Genomic DNA, 20,646 nt, shown 5'->3' on the forward strand with positions numbered 1-20,646 from the left:
GCTTAGGGAAAGGCAGATTCTCCCTCCAGGCTAAGTTAAAGGAGAGAGAAAACTCAAAAGGAGGAAGAAGTGTGGGGAAAGAAGAGGTAATTTTCCAGTGGAAACTGGTCATGGCACCAGGGAGTGACTTGCAGAAACAATAAAAACAAATCACCCCATGATTCTTTCATTGATATAAAAATATAGGTAACTTCCACTTGATTGCTATTCAGAGGCATGCTGGCCAGAGACATTAGCCAGTGTGTCTGCACTAGCATCTGTGGCTCTACACATCAGCATCTCAGGCCCTGTTACTTGTCATTTGCTGCCATGCCACTGTTCTCAACAATATTGGTTCAAACATCTCCCCTATCATTCTGCTTTACAAAGGAAGAGCAATCTGGCATGAAGGTATAAAATCTAAAGCAGGGAGAACCTCAATGTTTACCATATTGAACTTATATTCTTTCTCAGTGGAGAAGATACAGCAAAACTGCTCATAACCAAGAAACAGATCTCAGTACCATTCTCTCCATGAGTAAGAGTTAAAGCTGGAAGCTGACTGGCAAGGAGCCCCACTGAAGTCATCGCTGGTATAAGCGAGTAGTATGATGGTCCATGCTACTCCATCTCCTTCAGTACAAGCAGTAATCTTGTTGGAACAGGCAGATTCTTATGCCACAAGCAGAGATTTCTGGAATTTTTGGCTCTGTACACTGCCACATGAAATAGGGATTTAGCTCAATATAAAAGAACGACTTTTTTTCAGTCTTGAAGAATGCTTCCAAAGGTAGAAAGGAAGGTAAAGATGAAGTCCTGACTCTCTTATAAAGAGGAAAATTAGAAGGGTGCAGATGTGAGAGAAAAGTGAATGATCCAGCTAAGGTAGGGGTTCTCAAACTGGGGGTCGCAAGGTTATTCTATGGGGGACACGAGCTGTCAGCCTCAACCCCCAAACCCCACTTCATCTCCATCATTTATAATAGTGTTAAATATAAAAAAATGTGTTTTTAATTTATAAGAGGGTCACTCTCAGAGGCTTGATGTGTGAAAGGGGTCACCAATACAAAAGTTTGAGAACCACTGAGCTAAGCAGTTTGTCTGAATTCATGGGACAATTGTGCTAAAGGGAAATAAAGCAGAGAGAGGTCACTTTCAAGATGGATATTCAGGATGGCAACGGTGAGAGAACAACGGTATCATCTGCATCTTGCATTTTGCAAATGGCTGATAATTCACTGAGCAAAATTGGAGGGATGCTGAGAAGTAGACCTTTCAGCTGAAAAGGTCCAGGTTCTTGGGGTCCTTGTATTTATGGGTCCTTTGTCAGACCTGGTTTTCTATTAGATGACAGAAAGAGATCCTGGAGTCCAGTAAGCATAGATGTGCTCAGAGCCTTTGGTGGAATCCAATATGATTTTTTCCACCCACTTTGAAGTCGGGAGAAGCGAGGCCAGGGTGTGCCACAGACCCTTTGCTGGGTCTATGATGTCCTTGTTAATCAGGAGGGTGATTCTTGTGGGTTCCGAGGATACCAAATAAGTTGTGTGTATTTTCCTGGATCGCCATCATTTTCATGCCCAATATCTCAACTATCCTCCATAACTCCTGGAAAGCAATGATGTCATCAATGGCCAGTGTCAGGGCTGGCGAGGATTCCTTCAGAGGGGAGGGGAATGGGTTTGCTTAAGTTCTTGTGCAGGCATTCTTGCCACTGATGCCAGTGGTAACTGAAATCTCCTTTTCATAAAGACATGTCCTGCTCTGAGGTCTATGAGAGGGAAGGCCAGTGTGGCCATGGTGATGGATTGTATTGGTAACGACATTTCTGTACCAGGAAGAAATTAGTAAATGAGAATAAAAGAGAAATAAAGACAAACAAATGTTTCTTGGCTGGAGAAGAGTTCTGAAATCAGAAGTGGGATGGATACAGTCAAGGTTCTTTCTTGCTGCCACAGACAGTAAGTGGGAACTACAGGAGGCTCGGGGCTGCTCATGTAGGAGAGCACAAGGTGTACATGTGGACCCACTGGACTCTGCTAGACAAAAGATTCCAAGCTCACATGCATGAGGTGCATGCACATTTACAGTGCAATCTACACTGACTCATGCTCGAAGAAAAATCTCTTAAAAAAGAGATATTGAGAATAGGAATGTAGCTCATAAAGCTAGCATTAGCGTTCTGTTAGCAATAAGCCAATGAACCTACAGGTTTATATCCTGTAAGGCATTAGCTTATGTGATCAGCATAAAGCTTTGAGGCCTATGAGCCTTGGCATAAGTAAGTAGCCCAACAGCGACCCAGTTTGTACAAAATGATACCAGGTAACCAGAAGAACACTGAACTAATACGAGGCTTGGATATTTTAGCAGATGCTTAATCACGAACTTGCCTTAGCAATGCATTGACATATAGGATAATACTATGGGATAAGGACACCCTAACATTTTTAAAGGTTCCTTCCCCACTCTGACCTCTAGGGTACAGATGTGGGGACCTGCATGAAAACCTCCTAAGCTTACTTTTACCAGCTTAGGTTAAAACTTCCCCAGGGTACAAACTATTTTACCCTTTGCCCTTGGACTTCCACTGCCACCACCAAACGTTTATCTGGGTTTATTTATTAGGAAAGTGTTGTTTGGAAATGTCTTTCCCCCCAAAATCCTCCCAACCCTTGCACCCCACTTCCTGGGGAAGGTTTGGTAAAAATCCTCACCAATTTGCATAGGTGACCACAGACCCAAACCCTTGGATCTTAAGAACAATGAAAAAGCATTCAGTTTCTGAAAAGAAGGATTTTAATAGAAGTAAAAAGTAAAAAAGGATCACCTCTGTAAAATTAGGATGGTAAATACCTTACAGGGTAATTAGATTCAAAACATAGAGAATCCCTCTAGGCAAAACCTTAAGTTACAAAGAAAACACACAGACAGGAATATCCATTCTATTCAGCACAGCTTAATTTCTCAGCCATTTAAAGAAATGATAATCTAACGCATATCTAGCTAGATTACTTTCTAAGTTTTAAGACTCCATTCCTGTTCTGTCCCCAGCAAAAGCATCACACAGACAGACACAGACCCTTTGTTTTTCTCCCTCCTCCCAGATTTTGAAAGTATCTTGTCTCCTCATTGGTCATTTTGGTCCGGTGCCAGCGAGGTTATCCTAGTTTCTTAACCCTTTACAGGTGAGAGGATTTTTCCTCTGGCCAGGAGGGATTTTAAAGGGGTTTACCCTTCCCTTTATATTTATGACAAAGTTAAATATAAACGAAGAAAGATGGGCATTTGTATGAATATTCATGGCAACTATCAGGCCCTATAATAGGCCAGACCCCCATGAAAGGGGGAGATTTGGACCACTGGATTCATTTGGCACGCCAGAGACAGGATAGGACCCTCATGGATGACCGCTTGTCTTTTACCACCGGATCCCCAAGAAAGGGTCTGAGTATATGTCAGGAATGGTACAAGATACTAGCTTAAAAAACATAGCAGTAATATAAAGTTATGTGGTTTGGAGCATTTGTGTCATTACTAATGGTGCTAATAAAACTGGTTAAAGCTTTGCTTTGTCCTCAGTGTGAGTTTGAGTGTATATTTCCTAAACACAGAACAGAAATATTTATTGAATACTTCTGCCTTTTCTGCATTATTATTGATAACTGTACCTTTTCCATCTAGTAATGGACCAATACCATTGTTGTTAACTTTGCTGGCCAGAGAGTTCTCCTGTCCCTTTACTTCCCTTATCAATTTTCTACAATTTCTAACCTCTTATTTATATTCATTGCTATCAACTTCCCCTTTCTTCCATCAGTTACATTTTTTTTTAACGTACATAGCTGTTTTCACTTCCCCTCTAAATCAGATTGTGGATTTAAAAAAAAAAAACAACTCCCAGCACCGCCTTCCTTCCTCAATTGTGAATTTTTGGGCATCAAGTAAGGTGTTCTTAAATGATTGTCAATTATCATTCACAACTTTCTGATTAAATTCTTTCTCCTATCTGATTTGGCTCATAAGTGTTTTCAGCTTTGTAAAAGTGGCCCTATTAAAGAACAAAGGATATATTGCTGGTCTGTACTTTACTCTGCTTACACATTATAAATGTGATCAAGTCATGATCACTTGTACTTAAGATAACATTAATTTTTTGTTCTGTGATCAGTTTTTCTTTATCTGTTAGGACAAGGACTAGTAAATAATTCCCATGTTGGCTGCAATACTTTTGGAGTTAGGATGTGAAACATTTACTAGAATGGAAGCCACACACATGTTTTCAGATATTTACAAAAGCTGGAAATGTCTGGCTCCTTTTATTTTTTCTCAACCATCTGCTTTAGTTTCTCCTCTTTTAAATTCTTATGTCACAGCTGCAAAGTAAAGAACCAGACAGTAACTTAAGTTAAAATTAAATAAAAATTAAATCCTCAAGTTTAAAAAAAAAATCAATTCCAGTTCATTTTCCCTAAAATGCAAATACCCATAAATGAAAAACACAGCTCTGGAGTAGACAGTAAGAAGTTTTCATGACAGTATTAGCGTTCATGGCCAAAATCACCTTTCTGAGTTCACACAGTTACAAAATAGATGGAAGTTATTTTGGGAAACATATTTATGGCACATAAATTGGTGCTAAATTGATTTATTCAGACAACTACAGTGTGTGATTACTACTCTAATTAAAGTTCACATCAGGCTAAGATAATGAGTTGTTGTGTTTGTGAATGTGCAATTAGAGTTTTCCTGATAATTATAGGTTTTAAAATCATACTTTTAGCCCCCTAGCTTGTTCATTCGTTATAGTCACAGGCTGAAATGCTGTGAAAGAGTCAATTCAGCCTGGCTCAGCTATTTGTATCTTTATTTCTTTTCATACATAGCCTATGTTTTTGCTTTGTGCACACCTATGCTCCCAACTGCGGGTCCGGCCTTAGCTCCTTTTAACATGTCTTTGTCAGAAAGTCAATGAATATCTAATCTTCAAACCCAGTGTAAAAGCCTCTTGTGGCCCACACCGTTGTCCTGAAAACTCCTAGCAGCATGTACCTGAAGAAAAAACTGGCATTAGCAGCCTTCATGTGTTAATTACACATGCAAAGCCTATTATGCACAGAAAGGGCACCTGCTGGCAGTGAAAATGACTCGAATCTGCCCTTCCTGTGCAGTGAGTAAATTGAAGGTTCATTTCTACAGGAGATAATAGTTTTTAGATTCCATTCCGTGTATCCCCGACATGGGCATGTACTTAACATTTAAATCATCTGCAGAGGAACAAACCTCCTTTAAATTTACATGTTTCAGGCTCCTAGCACTTCACTTAAAACGCTAGTTATCCCCGCTGGTTCCTTACTTAGAAGCACTCCATAGGCTTTTGCTAAGAATGTGGAGAAAAGTCACAGAAAAGAATATAATAAAGCTATTAGCATAGACTCCAGTTTCTTGAGATTTATGGATCCTGATCGAAGCCACAGAAGTCAGCTTAAGGTGATAAAACTCAATTTTGATTAGATTATCTGTTTTTCTCAATAGCAGTATTTTTATTTAACCATCATTGTATTTTCTGTTCTTTAAGTTGTCAGATACACCCACTGATTTTTTTGGCTGCAACACATTTACTGGTGAAATGTCAAGAAAACTCATTAAAACAGAAAAAAATATTTAGCACAAAAGCATGCAAAGCCACTGATGGATGCATGCTTAATCTAAACAGTAGCACAGTTCTAACCACTACTTATTAGATATGTATTTCCACTGTATTTTATTTCAGGAATTGTAGATAGGTATTTTGTGGCAGACTATGTGGTGCCGTTAGTCTGAGTGTTCCTTCAGCAAGTGTGTTTAACATGCACTTGTTCCTATGACTCTCATGCATGATATGCATACTTAGAGTGTCTAGGCTATTATAACTGAATGTATATTGTTTCAAGCACAACACTTAAGGCAGGTCAGAGAGAGTAGAGACCGATTTTTGAGTGAAAATATATCCCACACTGTTCTGTGGCTATGTAGCGTTTGGGATGACACTATTCATATGAATTTACGTGAACAGGAACAGTTCTTAATTCACACCCCTCCCCAATCACACAGTGAATATGACTTTTGACTTTCAGCATTAAAACTGAAGGATTAGCAGCATCTCTACTGGAGGTCCCAATCAGGGTTAAGTAGGCACTTTTCAGCATATACATTTTTATTCACAACATCCCCAGTTCCTGTGCCCCCTCTTGTTAGTTTCACATCACTCCCTGGTGTGAAATTAACATGGAGCAGGGCAAAGCTAAGTAAGAATGGGAAAGGGGAGTGATTAGGAGCAGCATGAACTTAACAGGCAAGTTTTAGGTGTGTTGCCAGTTTAAAAAAAAGCCAAATTGCAGAAGCTTTTCTTAAAACGTGGCATAGTACGTGACCATGGAGTCAAAGATTATATCATAATGCATAGGCACAAGGGGGCCAAATTAAAATTGCACAAATCTTGCATTTCCTAATTTTTGAGAGTTGATTTTGCAAGCTTAACAATGTTCTTTTAACAGCTTTTGTAATAATGTATATAGTGCTCACAATGTGCTAGATACTGTACTGACATAAAGGAAGACAGTCCCTGCCCTAAGAGCTTAACTTGTACACAAGCCTGGAACTCCTTATGCTATTCGGCTCTCTCTGTGCCCTCAATTACTTCAGCCATCCTTCTGCCTGCTTTTGGGAAGAGTATCACTGTCTCTGTGCACTTGCTGACTAAGACGGTTAACCAGGGGTCTCAAAGTCCCGGCCCGGGAGCCATCTGTGACTCGAGAACCTCCCCACTGAGGCCCACGGAGGAGAGATGCATGCAGACACGCTGCTGGCAATGTCTGCTGCAGGCGCCACCCACCGCAGCTCCCATTGGCTGGGGGAAAGGGACAGAGATAGCATCACTAGTTGCCGGGCAGAGTCAGCCCCGGAGGCAGCATCATTAGTTGCCAGGCAGAGTCAGCCCTGGAGGCAGCGTCACTTTTCTCCCCACAACGAATATAAACCAGTCAAAATACCAAACACAACTATCTGATGCACACCTTGCTGCAATCCTGAAGGTTTCAACTGTTCAGTCACTGAGGACAAACATCGACAAACTGACAGAACTGAAGCACTGCCAGGTGTCTGGCAAACACTAAACACTCTCTGGCAGGCGAAGAATTGTATGAAGTTGTATGACAGTTTTATTATTTCTAAGAAATTCAAAATAAAAAATACAATATAAACGTTTTCTTTTCTGAACACCATCTTCAGTGACATTATTGGCCCGGTGGGAGGATTTGAGGACTGGCACTGGCCCTAAGGTAAATTGAGTTTGAGACCCCTGTTGTTAACGGTACTTCTCCCTCACACTCCTCAAGATCAGGTTCAGATTCCCACCAAGTCATCCAAGACTAGGTAACCCCAACACAATAGTCGCAATAGCCCATCTCATTTTTCAAGTTAAAACAAAGTTTATTGGTGTGAGATACAAAATAAAAGGGGAATTGCAAACAAAGTAAGAGGTCATAAATAGACTATAAATACTGTGAGACCAACTTCCATGAGAAGTGTAGCTATCTGGGCTCTGTGCTTTTTGACCGGCATTAGTTAACAATGAAGAAAACCTTACATATTATACATGTCTTTGTATTCCTCGGCTGTTGCAAATGTTCTTGTAAACCTTGTCTGCACTAAGAATTGTACCTGTTCTTGACAGTAGATGTTGTCTGCAACAGGGGTAGCTGAACCAGAACTTTAAAAAACAACATACATTCAACTGTGACGGTTGACAGGACCAAATTATGTTCAGCACATTTCCAAAACCATTGCTGGGGCATGCTCTTTGCGATAGGAGAATAAATAGCTTCCTTCACAAATCCTGAAGCTGCCACGAAGGGTCTGTCTATATGGCAAAAATAATCCTGCAGCAGCAAATCACAGAGCCCGGGTCTACAGACTGGGGCTCATGCTATGGTGCTAAAAAATAGCCATGTAGATGCCCCAGCTCAGCCTGGAGCTTGGACTCTGAAACCTATTCTCTTCCCCAGGCTTCAGAGCCCAAGCTCCAGCCCAAGCTGGAATGTCTACATGGCTACTTTTAGTGTCATAGCATGAGCCCAAGTTTATAGTCCCAGACTCTGATACTCGCCACTGAGAATTTTGGAGGTTTTTTTGGCCATGTCGGTGTACCCTAAGGTCAACTGGCATATAAAATGACTTTCTAATGAAGAACAGATTTGATAGTTATACTCCACCTCCCACATGCGCATGCTAGACCATCTTAAAAACATTATTTGCTGCCACATCTTCTTCACTGAGGGCAATGATCGTTTGTGTAGAAACCTACATATTTGTTTTGTCAAATGATAAGAAAAGGGCCTGGGGACTGAAGATTTAATAGAGTCTTTCCTACAAGAATGTACTAAGGGCCCTTCTAAAAATCTAGAACAGTGCTTGAAATATTTCTTTGTATGGATATATAGCAGGCAGCTGCTTGGCAAGCATCCTGTGTGCATTGTCACTGTAAATGAATGTATTCTTAATTTGACCCAAGTAAAAGTTTTGGTTGACAGATTAAATAATGAAGAAAAATGCAAATGATTCCAGGCTGAAACTTTCTAGCTTGATGGGAAATTGGTGTGAGTAGCAAAGAGCATCTTGGGAGTTACAGGAAAGCTTACTGAGTTCACATGTGGGAGCACCCAGTATCAAAGAATTCCTGCTCTCTTTCCCTTCCGTAGGAAGCTATATCTCCATGCTAATGGAGCAGGAGAGACAGAAAATGTTTACACCCTCTCCCAAATAACATGCCAATTTCTAAATTCACACTGCAAAATAGAAGGTTGTAACAGGAAAGCACCAAAGAAAAAATAAACTGACAAATCAGGAAAGCAATGGGAAAATAGGAGTTATCTGTTTCTACCTGTATCATTTATTTTTGAAGTCTTCTTGATTTAAAATGTAACAGTTAAACAAAATCTATACTGTAATAGTGAATCTTGCTGATCTAAAATTAGTCTATAGTAACATTCTATAATAATATATCATGTTAGAGTAACTAATAAGACTGGTGCTATTATACTATGCTATGAAAACAATGTATTTGACTTACTGAATCAACTACTTATTTAACATACACATATAAATTTTTAGATTAACAGTTACACCATAAAAACACTTAAACCTTAAAATGCAGAGATTCATAAAACTGTTGCGTATCTAAGTGATCTACAGTCTTACCAGCAGTAGTCCAATAGATGCGGGGGCAGAACAGGAATGTAAACATGTTGCCAGAACATTGGGTAGAGCATAGCTGCAGACCCATGAATGCAGGCAGTTAACTGAAAGATATAAATCAAAACAAGATCATAAATAAGATAAAACTTAAGCTTAAAAGAAATGGCTGGCCAAATAAACAAATAAATCATAAAATAAAATAAAATAATCTGTTAGAAGTAGCAACTGGTTTGGTCTCTGAAGATTTGACTACAGAACATACATTGCACTGGTAACAAATGCTAGTGACGGGTGGAGTAATTCTGGTTCATGATGACTGTTGTTTGACTTAATTTTGTTAATATCTGAGAGTATATTTCGCCCAACACACACAATCTGAAGACAGCATTTCACATCTTCCTCAAAGCAACAGACGCAGAATCAAAATCGGGGGCAGAAGGGAAGAGGGAGGAAATTAAAAAATGACAGAAAAAGCCTGATTCTGGCAATTTCCACCTAGTGAGTAGCTTAGAGATGTAATGAAACAACGGTATAAATACTAAGGAAGAAAAAAAAATCTGTTACCTCAATAGTACAGTAGGAACTTGGGACTAATGAATCGTAAACAGCACGGGTTTCTCTAAAACAATTCCCCCCCAAGCAAATTGATCATTTTGGCTAGAATTACTGAATAAATGGGTAAAAGAAAGAGTCTGTGTTCCTGGACTTCAGCATTTGATCTACTGACTCTCACAATTTTTCATTAAACGTTAATTCAAACTGGCTTGGACACTGACACAAACTGAGAACTAAAGATAAATGGCAATGAAATTGTGGGGAGGTGCCTAGTAAGGTGCTGGAGGAGTTGATTTGGGTCCCAACCTTATTTAAAATCTTAATTCATAACCAGGAAGAGAATGTGAAATTTACTGAAGGAATTAAAATGGGAGATGTTGTGAACCCCTACACGGACAGATACTTAAAAACACAAGGAAGCAGAAAAGGTCAAAATACTGCATGAGCAGGCAATAATATTAATATTTAATTAATAATTATTAGTATTTGTATTACTATAGCACCTAGGAACCCTAGTCATGGACAATCATCCCACTGTGTTAGACACAGTACACACACAAAACAAAAAGTCCCTGGCTCCAAAGAGCTTACAATCAAAGAATCAGAGAAGAGACAACAGAGGCATATAGACAGACAGTGGCGTCCAAGGAAACAATGAGACGGTATTGGTCAGCATGGCAGGCAGTGAATGAATGGATTTACCCTGGGAAACAAAGATAATGTCACGTACCTTGTGAGTACATACCTAGAATAATACTCAGCTTGGAGTATAAGAAACAATTTAAATGAAATTAACAGAAATTCAGCAAAACGTTTAAAGGAAGGGAGGAACAGACTTCTGAGGAAAGATAGAGTCAAATATATACAGTTTGACTAAATGACGACAAAGACAGACAACACTCTCTATGTGTATCTAAAAGGTGTAAACTCCAAGGACATGCAGCAGTTTAGGGTGACCTACAGACATAATGGGATGAAATAAAACAAAGGAAAAGTCAGAATGATCATTAGGAAGCATGTCTTAACTGTGGGACTTATTAGGTTGCAGTGTAGTCCCCAGAAGGCAGTGGAGTCATCTGCAACTGGACAAACCACTGAGATATATATTGTACCACAGGGAACCAGTGACTGGCAGAGGAAATGGTCTAGGTGAGCTAACAGGTCTTCGTCTCTAATGTCAATTCTTAAACTAGGACTTATCCTGCAACACAACAAGGCACAACAGGCTGCCCCATCAGGATTCCATGTGGGGAAATAAGTCTCAATTGTGAATCTAGTTTCTGTGGTTCATGCCAGAGCCTTTAATGTATTTTCAATGCAGTTTTTGTTGGCTTGTTTTAACACATGGATAACTGTTAGTATGTGAACAACAAAACCTGTTTTTGGAGTTAACGTGCGGCTGATTGGGCATCAAGAATGAAGACGGACTATATTTTAAACACATCTTATTTTTAGCCCATGAACTAAAACCTACTGAAGTCTAGGGATGAAACAGACCTGGATAAGCTGCGAGGATACAAGAGGAAATACTGAGACTCTCTGGAAGGGAGCCAAGGCTCTTTGCACCATGATACAGCTACACGGAACCAGTAGTTTTACATTTAATGGCAAAAATGTAACCATTAAAGTGAATAAAAATAGATTTTACAATTTACTCATCAAAAAACAGATGGTTTTTCCCCTCAATTTTTTAAAAATCACTCCCAGGCTGATAACCTTGTATGCCACGTATAAGCCCACAGTTGACTTTTATGACTGAGCTATATACCACTATGTTAGAAAGCCAGAGCCTTAAGATATACACTATAGCTAGAGGAGAGATGTTAGAATATTTAGTATTATTATATTTTAAAAAAAATAAATAATCTACAATAGTTACAGAACCCAGTACTGTACTGCAGCCCTGTGAAAAGTATTTGCCAATCTCATGAAATATAAATCACTGCCTGATTATGCCATTAGATAGCCATCTGATGTGATTATTAGGGCCTCAGGCTCCCCATTTCATAATAAATTTACATTGGGATTCAGAGACTTATTGCTGATCGCAACATCAAGAAGGGTTTCCCTAAACCTCTGACTGCTAGAAGCTGGGACTGGACGATAGGGGTGGATCACACGACAAATTGCTCTGTTCAGTTCATTCCCTCTGAAGCATCTGGCACCAGCCACTGTCAGAAGATAGGATACGGGCTAGATGGACCATTGGTCTGACCCAATATGGTCATTCTTATGTTGTTAAGGGTTACAGCAATTAGGTGAAGGAGGGAAACACACCATTTTCTATAATATTTCTGATAACTAAGACAAGAAAATATCTAAAAAGCAAATTCTAATAGTATGCAAAACCTGGAAAAGGAGGCGGGAGGATTTTCTTGTCCCCTATAAATGAGACAATGGGAGAGGGTTAACCTTAAAATATGACTGAACCATACAGAAAACAATTGATTCTTTGGGATGTAATCAGCACAAAAATCCAAGGGTCCAAAAAGTATTTGGTGTATCACACAAGAGTAATAACGTAACAGTTTTAACAATGTTTATGAGGGTATCACTTAACGGTGTCTGACCTCTGCTTCAATGTTTAGGCCTCTATATTCTTTTTACCCTTTTTGATGCTGCATTGCAGCCTTGTTTACATCTCAAGGCAGAGATGGTTCCTGGGATGAAATGACAAGCCAGTTTTTAACACTGCCTTTATTAGGCTGCACCCCATGAAGACTGCTGCTTTCGCTTTTCTATGTAGGTTTTTATAAGGTCACCTGTTATGTGGTATCTGTGAGTTTTTGAATGTCAGTAACTTGCCTTTATTAACAGAGGAACATGTGTATACAGGAAAAGCGAGGAGTCAAAAGCCCTAGCTACAAGAATTCTTTACGTTACTGTGCCATGAGCAGCTCCAGTTTGGAGATTTCCAAGTGTAACCAGTTTGTTGTAATCTCAAAACCCTTCTTTCCTGTTAACTTATTTAAATAGATACCATGCTCTTTGTGGATGGTGCATAGTGTTATTAAGAAAGAAAAAGTGGAATCCACAGTAAACACTCACTGTATTGGTTAAGTTCTAATTCTTAAAAACGTTCTTCAGTAACGTGGGTTTGTCTGTCCCTGTACTCGTCTCCGTATGCCTGTTTCCCATCTTGCCCACATTTTATCAGTTTACCTGTGCTGTTCCTTATGCACCACTCAAAACAAGACATTTAGGGGAAAGCACTATTCTAATACTAAGAACTTTACGTAGTGCTGAAATGTACAATGCACTTGTAAAAACATACAATAAGACACTCTCTGCTCTCAAGAGCTCACAATCTAACACAGCATTTCACAGCCAAAAGGGGTTTTAAAATTATTGTTAGACTGTGAACTGTATCACCCTTGCATGGTGACCAGATCTTCAAGTATACGCATCTGCATTCATTTCTCTTGTGCTGCTCTGCACAGATTGGTAGGTTCACGATTATGGTAAAACACAGTTCTCCTTTGCAAACATAAGGAAAAAAAATTTAAATTAGTAAATGGAGGAAACTGAAGATTTGGAGGTTTGGTCCAGACGCTTGACAAAAGCTCTTGGATATGGAAACTGGAATAGAATAGAAAACAGGCTTTTAAGCAAGACTGATGTCCAGATACTACAAATACAGATGTAGCTAGTTTATAGATTTTTAGTACTTCCTGGGCTGTTTTAGATAATACAGCAAGAATAACGTTTCCAAGTCTATTTCCACTTCTGGACCCAAATCAGGAAGTGCAATTATCCCCTCACCCCTCATATCACACTTCTTTGAAAAAAATCAGGAGCAGTTAAATATTTAGGTTTGATTCAAGTTTTGACCAAAGGGTTGGGATTACTTTTTCTGGACCCATTCACCCATCCCCACTTACAGGTTGCAAGCTAAGAGAAAGTTACTCACTTTGCAGTAACTGAAGTTCTTCGAGATGTGTGTCCCTGTGGGTGCTCCACTCCAGGTGATGGTGTGTCCCAGTGTCGTTGCTCAGAGATCTTTGGTAGCAGTGCCTGGCCAGGACACGCGTGCTCAGCTGCTGTCTCGCAGTCTTGTTCAAGTGTGCCTGGACGCGCGCATCCCACGTCCCCCTCAGGTCCTTCTCTACTGTGGAGAAGTCAGTATAGAACTCCAAAGTAGAGGGGAGGTGGGTGGGGAGTGGAGCACCCACCCGGACCCACATATTGAAGAACTTCAGTTACTGTAAGGTGAGTAACTTTCTCTTCCTCTTTGAGTGCTGTCCCTGTCGGTGCTCCACTCCAGGTGAATGTGAAAGAGTACCCACTAAGGCTGGTGGGACTTTGGAGTTGCAGCAGTGAGTACTGTAGACAGTACTGTATGGCCCACTATGGTGTCTGCTGTGGTATCCTGTGTGATAGCATAGTGTTTAGTAAATGTGTGTTCAGAGGACCACGTGGCCGCCTTACAGATATCAGGAATGGGTACATTATGGAGGAAAGCAACGGATGTTGACATGGCTCGAGTAGAATGAGTTCTGATGCCTTCGGGCAGTTGAGCATTTTGAATGCGATAACAGGATCTGATGCAGTCAGAGATCCACTTGGAAAGTCGTTGTTTATAAACTGCTGCACCCTTTGATCGCTCGGTAGTGGAGACAAATAGGCGGGAGGACTTACAAAATGGTTTAGTCCTGTCTAAATAGAAAGCCAGTGCTCATCTGACGTCGAGGGTGTGCAGCGTTGCCTTGTGTGGAGTCATGTGAGGTTTGGGATAGAATGTAGGTAAGTATATTCGTTGGTTAAGGTGGAAGGTGCGTACCACCTTAGGGAGAAATTTAGGGTAGTTTTGCAGGGTAACTTTGTCTTTGGAGAAGGTTGCGTAGGGAGGGTAGGCCATCAGGGCGCTTATTCCCCCTACCCTCCTTGCTGATGTTATAGAAGAAGGCTACCTTCATGGACATATGAAGAAGAGATGAAGTAGCTAAGGGCTCGAATGGAGGTTTCATAAGACCGCGAAGAACAAGATTGAGATTCCATGCAGCTGCGGATGGGTAAATCTCGGGGTAGAGATTTTGTAGGCCCATGAGGAAGCATTTCATGGTGGGGTGGGCAAAGAGTGAATATTCGTACCCTGATGGAGCTGAGCGAGAGTCCATTCTGTTTTAGTTCCAGGAGGTAGTCTAGGATGTTAGGAAGGATCAAGATATGGGGTGATAAATGTTTGTTTGAACACCACAGGGAAAACTGCTTCCACTTCTGCAAGTAAGTTTTACGAGTGGAGTCTTTTCTACTATGCAGGAGGACATATCGGACTTGCTCAGAAGAGGCTAATTCGTGGGTCTGGAACCATGAAGGAACCATGGTGTCAGGTGGAGTTTCTGGAGCTGGGGGTAAAGAATTTGTCCGTTGTCCTGGGAAAGGAAATCTGGTCTGCTGGCGAGAGTCCGTGGAGGACGGGCGGATATGTCGAGCAGGTAAGGACACCATGTCTGTCTCAGCCAAGCTGGGGCAATGAGTATGACCCGGGCCTTGTCGTCTCTGATCTTGTGAGGAATGCGTCTCAGAGATGCAGTCCCGAATCCCGCTCTGGAGCAAAAGAGGTGGCATTTGCGATTCTGGGTTGTGGCAAAGAGGTCTATTGACGAGGTGCCCCATTGGGAGAAGAGCTGTTGTAGTATTATGGGGTGCAATTCCCACTCATGTCCTTTGAAGAAGTGTCTGCTGAGTGTGTCGGCGGTAGTGTTGTTACAGCCGGGTAAGTACGACGCAACAATTTGTATGTGGTGTTGTGTGCACCAATTCCATAATCGGATGGCTTCCGTGAATAGGGAGTGTGATCGTGCTCCCCCGTCTGTTGATGTAAAACATACACGCTATATTGTCCGTTAGGATCCGGATAGATTTGTTCTTTCTTAGGGGAAGAAAGTAGAGGCAGGCTTGTCTCACTGCTCTGAGCTCTAGGAGGTTTATGTGTAGACACGTCTCTGGCACGGACCAGTGGCCTTGTGCTGTGTCCCCCTCCAGATGCGCTCTCCAACCTATCAGGGAAGCATCCGTGGTGAGCATGACCATGGGGGATTGCTCTTGAAAGGGAACGCCAATGCAAAGGTTCTCTGGTCTTGTCCACCATTGCAGGGAAGCTAGTACGTTTGCTGGAGGAGTCAGTAGTGTGCAGAGGCTGTGCCTGCTGGGTTTGTAGTTTGAGTTGACCCAACCCTGAAGACATCTCATGTGCAGCCTGGCTTACTTGACCATGAAGGTGGTAACTGCCATGTGTCCAAGGAGCTGCAGGCAAATTCTTGCCTGTATCCTGGGACGAACAGAGAGCATACATATGAGGTGTAAGATAGTGAGGAATCTGGTGTGTGGTAGTGAGGCTCTGGTTCAAACTGAGTCCAGGTGAGCTCCAATGAATTCAATCTGCTGTGTAGGCGTCAGGGTGGATTTTTGGACGTTTATTTGTAGGCCCAAGCTGTGGAAGAGTGAGATGGTGAAATGGGTAACTTGAAGCGTCTCGGCGTATGAGTTGCCCTTGATGAGGAAATCGTCTAGGTAGGGGAAAAGTATGATCCCATGTCTGTGGAGGTGGGCCACGACTATGGCTAGGGTTTTTAGAGAATACTCTCAGTGCTCTGGAGAGTCCAAAAGGGAGCACCCTGTATTGGAAATGGTCGTGTCTGATTGTGAAGCATAAGAAGCGTCTTTGGGCCAGATGAATGGATATGTGAAAATAGGCATCTTGTAGGTTGAGGGCTGTGAACCAGTCCCCTTGTTCCAGTGCAGGTATTATTGTGCCTAGTGTGACCATCTTGAATTTTTGTTCTCTTACGAATTTGTTCTGTCGGCGTAGGTCTAGTATAGGCCTCCATCCCCCTGTCTTTTTCTGGGTCAGAAAGTAGTGGGAGTAGAACCCATTTCCTCGATGTTGTGTTGGCACGGGTTCCACTGCACCTATCCATAGAAGGTGATCCACTTCTACACGAAGTAGGTGCTTGCGAGAGGGGTCCCTGAAGAGTGACGGGGAAGGGGAAAGGGTAGGAGGGTGGGATATAAAAGGGATGGAGTAGCCAGACTGAACTATTTCTAGGACCCAACAGTCCTGTGTAATCTTCTGCCAGACATGGTGGAAAGCCTGGAGGTGGTGGCCAAATGGGCAAGTAGGCAGTGGAGTTAAGGAATGGTCCTGCAGACCCTCAACCAACGCTTCAAATTTGTTGTTTATTTCCCAGTGGGTGGGAAGTAGCTGTTTGCGCTTGGTTTTGTCTGCTCTTAGGAGGTCTAGGGCAATTCCTAGGCAGGTCTTAAGGTCTGTTCTGAGGCCGGTGATACTGTTGTGTACGTGACCTCTGGTAAGGTTGATACTGTCGTCTCCTGGGAATTGATGGGTAGATGCCCAGGGTGCTTAGGGTTGCTCTAGAGTCTTTCATGGTGTGAAGGACCTCATCTGTTTTTTTTTTTTTGGAAAAAAATCTGTCTTTATCGAAGGGGAGGTCCTCCACTTTGGTCTGCATCTCTCTGGGGAGACCTGATGCAGAGAGCCAGGAAGCTCTATGCATAACCACAGCAGTTGCGGTAGTACGGGCAGCTGTATCTGCCATGTCTAGAGATGCTTGTAGGGCCATTCTGGAAACAAACTGGCCTTCGACAAGGACTGACTTAAAGTCTGCTCTCCTGTCCTCTGGAATATGTGAGGTAAAGTCAAAGAGTTTATTGTAGTTATCAAAGTCATAGCTTGCAAGTAGGGCAGAGTAGTTTGCAATTCTGAATTGCAGAGTGGAGGAGGTATAAAACCTTGCGGCCCAGGGCATCAAGATGTTTGAGGTCCTTGTCTTGTGGGGTGGGCCGGTAGTGTGGCTGTTTTGTCCTGTGGGTCGCAGCATCCACTACAAGAGAATTTGGTTGTGGGTGAGAGAATAAAAAGTCTATGTCCTTAGCAGGAATATAATATTTGCATTCAGCCTTTTTGCAAGTTGGTAAGATAGAGGCTGGAGTCTGCCAGAGAGTGCTAGCTGGTTCTAGGAGTGCGTCATTTATGGGAAGTGCGATCTTTGAGGGCGCAGAGAGTTGAAGGATTTTGAGGAGTTTGTGTTGTGTCTCCTGGACGTCTTCTAAAGGGATGTCTTGGCTGAGTGCCACCCTCTTGAAAAGTTCCTGGAACTGTTTCAGGTCATCCACATTCTGTGGAGGCAGAGGCATGAGGGCTCTGTCTGGAGCTGATGGAGAGTTGGGGTTCGGCGAATCAGGGTATGGTCCCTGGCCCACATCTTCAGAGGGGGGTTCGGGCGCTCTAGAAGTAGATGGAGCTGGAGGAGCAGAAGGAGCTTGTGGTCTGGTGGAAGAAGCATGAGGTCGAGTGGCAGTAGGAGCTGGCCAAGGGTACCAATGAAGCCAAGGCATGGGATAAGAGAAGTTAGGTGCCACCCATGGGGGGTCGGGGGAGAGTAGGGAAACTAAGGCTGGTGGTTGTTCTCCGTGGTCTGAGGTGTAAAAGGTTCTGGTGCAGGAGGAGAGGCAGGTGGGGAGAACTCCTGCTGTTGTTGCATATCAGGCTTGCTGTCAGTAAAGGTGGTCAGGTGGGGAGAGCGGCTGGTCAAAGATTGAGCACTGTGTGTCCAGGAGCGGAAAGTTAGGCTCAGGTGCCAATGAAAGGTCGTCTTGACTCAGGAACTGTTGTTGCTGTTCCCTGGGGTCTGGCTCCACTGTGCACGATCTGTGCTCTGAGGCATGCACAGATTTTTGTTTAGCTTTCCCCAATGCCGCGGGTCTCTTGTGTGTGCCCTGTGAGAGGTCCGTTGCTGCTGCATGAGCGGCGGGCAGGCTCGGTGCCGATGTTCTTGTCTGCACTGGAGCAGAGCGCGCTGTCAGCACCGGGTCTATTTTTGGTGCCGAAGAGATCTTCCCTGCACGGGAAGTTGGGTCCCTGGATCTGCGCTCCGTGAAAGCTGCTGAAGTGCTGGGACGGTTGGAGGCTCCTGCCTTCAAGCGCTAAGAGCACTGAGGGTAAGGATCTTGCAGGAGATCCTTTACCCTTGTGAAAGTCTCCGCTTGGAGACAGTTGGGCTTCTTGCCTCTCTGCCTGAGAGGGTGAAGCTGTGCTCCTAATAGGTTCGGACCTGGCCGGGGAGTGTGAGGGAGAGGGTTTGCCATTGCCCTTCTCTGGAGATGGCTGTAGGGATTTCTGCATAAAAATCATTTTCAGCAGCAGGTCCCTGTCATGACGAGCCCTGGTTTTGAGGCTTGTGCAATGGAGGCACTTAGCAGGGACGTGTGTCTCGCCTAGGCACTTCATGCAGCATGAATGTCCATCGGACTTTGGCATAGAGTCCTGACAGGAGAGACACTTTTTAAATCCTGAAGCCCCTGGCATTCTTGAACTTGGGAGTGCCGGGGGAGAGTATCTCCGCGGGAGACGAGCTTGAGGAAAAAAAGTTGGGTTTATTTGTTTTGTTTTTTTAAACTAAGTAACTATTCTAAAGGAAGGGAAACAACTGGGATGTTACTAACTAACTATTTCTATATTTTTGTGATTGTTTCCTTCAGAGAGCAGGGAAGAGTGTTAGCACTGCCCTGAGTCCCGTCTTCAGCCGAGGATGGTTGAGAAGGAACCGATGGAGATGTGGGACACGCGCACTCAGGCAGACACTAACGAGACCATGAGACAGCAGCCGAGCACGTGCGTCCCGACCAGGCACTGCTACCGAAGATCTCCGATCAACGGCGCCAGGACGCACCGTCACGTGGAGTGGACCACCCACAGGGACAGCACTCGAAGAAGAACAGTGGTTTACCAATGACTCTATCAAGGTTTATTTTATGTCCCTGAATGCTGAGATAAATCTGTTAAAAAAATTCACATTTAGGGGAATATTCTTAGTAGTGTAATTCCCACCAACACTAATGGAGAGCAAGCAGCTATTGCATCATGCAATGAGCTGAGAATATGTTTCTTAAACTAACACTTTGTCTGCATTTCTAAGTATCCATAATTTTCCTGGTAGAGGAACATTAATCAATTTGAAAAACAAAAGCTCATTGTTGATTTATTTTTAATTCTCTTTGAATCACTTGTTGGGGCCTGTGAGGTTGGGTTTGTAAAAGCAGAGCTGTATCATTAGCATTTAGTGTAAATTAGCTGATGTCAAAACCCTGTTTCAAGTAACAAAAATGACACAGATCTTATCTTCAGACTAACGTATAATATAAATACTTCACTGTAACCTTTAATGCATTACGAAGTGGAATGTGAGGACAATGAAGTCACTTGTCACTTACAAAATTGAGCTTTTGAAATGTCACATCATATCATCAGCTACTGATCCATGAGTTACAGAGTCACATTTCTACATAGCCTGGAAGAATCCACATATATTTATACTTTTGACTGAAAAAAAATACACAATTTAGACTGAAGGCAACGTTGTATCGGCAAACAACACTAAAAATTGTTGAATTGGTTTAGAAAGGATATTTTAGTTATCTGAGTACAAAGCATAAAACGTAAAGAAAAGGTTTGGGGAAAAGTAATCTTTAAGAGTAATTTTTCTCCATTCTTTTAGGTAAATGTTTTATATTCTACCATTTATTTTTTGTATTGATTCCAAAGCTAACATTTTTACAAAAACTATTATTGAAGTGCATGCTAGAGAGACTTTACTTCTGTTAGATACTGCATGTAAACAAAGTATACATAATTTGTTTAATATTTTTTTAAAAGCTAGTAATGAAAGATGTGCACATTTGAATTTGCATCAACTTTAAAGCATTTGGTATATAACAGAGGTATTGTAAATCTTAAATTTCAGTGCAAGAAAATTATCCTATCAAAAATCATACTCAGGGTATGTGTACACTGCATGCTTCTTTCAGCAATGTGCGGTGTACATACCTGTGTAGCCCTGCAAGCATAGATATAAGTAG

At 42.2% G+C, this 20,646-nt stretch overlaps 1 protein-coding gene across 2 annotated transcripts in view; it reads right to left on the reverse strand.

The window, feature by feature from the left end:
• The window catches only part of DENND1A (DENN domain containing 1A), a 373,522-nt gene that overhangs the window by 158,174 nt on the left and 194,702 nt on the right, over positions 1-20,646 (reverse strand). For both annotated transcript variants that reach the window (XM_074973359.1, XM_074973358.1), the window contains exon 10: positions 9,217-9,317. In XM_074973359.1, the coding sequence (XP_074829460.1) occupies positions 9,217-9,317 (101 nt within the window). The remainder of the gene's footprint in view (positions 1-9,216; positions 9,318-20,646) is intronic.

The sequence above is a fragment of the Natator depressus genome, chromosome 16, assembly GCF_965152275.1.
Source record: "Natator depressus isolate rNatDep1 chromosome 16, rNatDep2.hap1, whole genome shotgun sequence".
Lineage (NCBI taxonomy): Eukaryota > Metazoa > Chordata > Testudines > Cheloniidae > Natator > Natator depressus.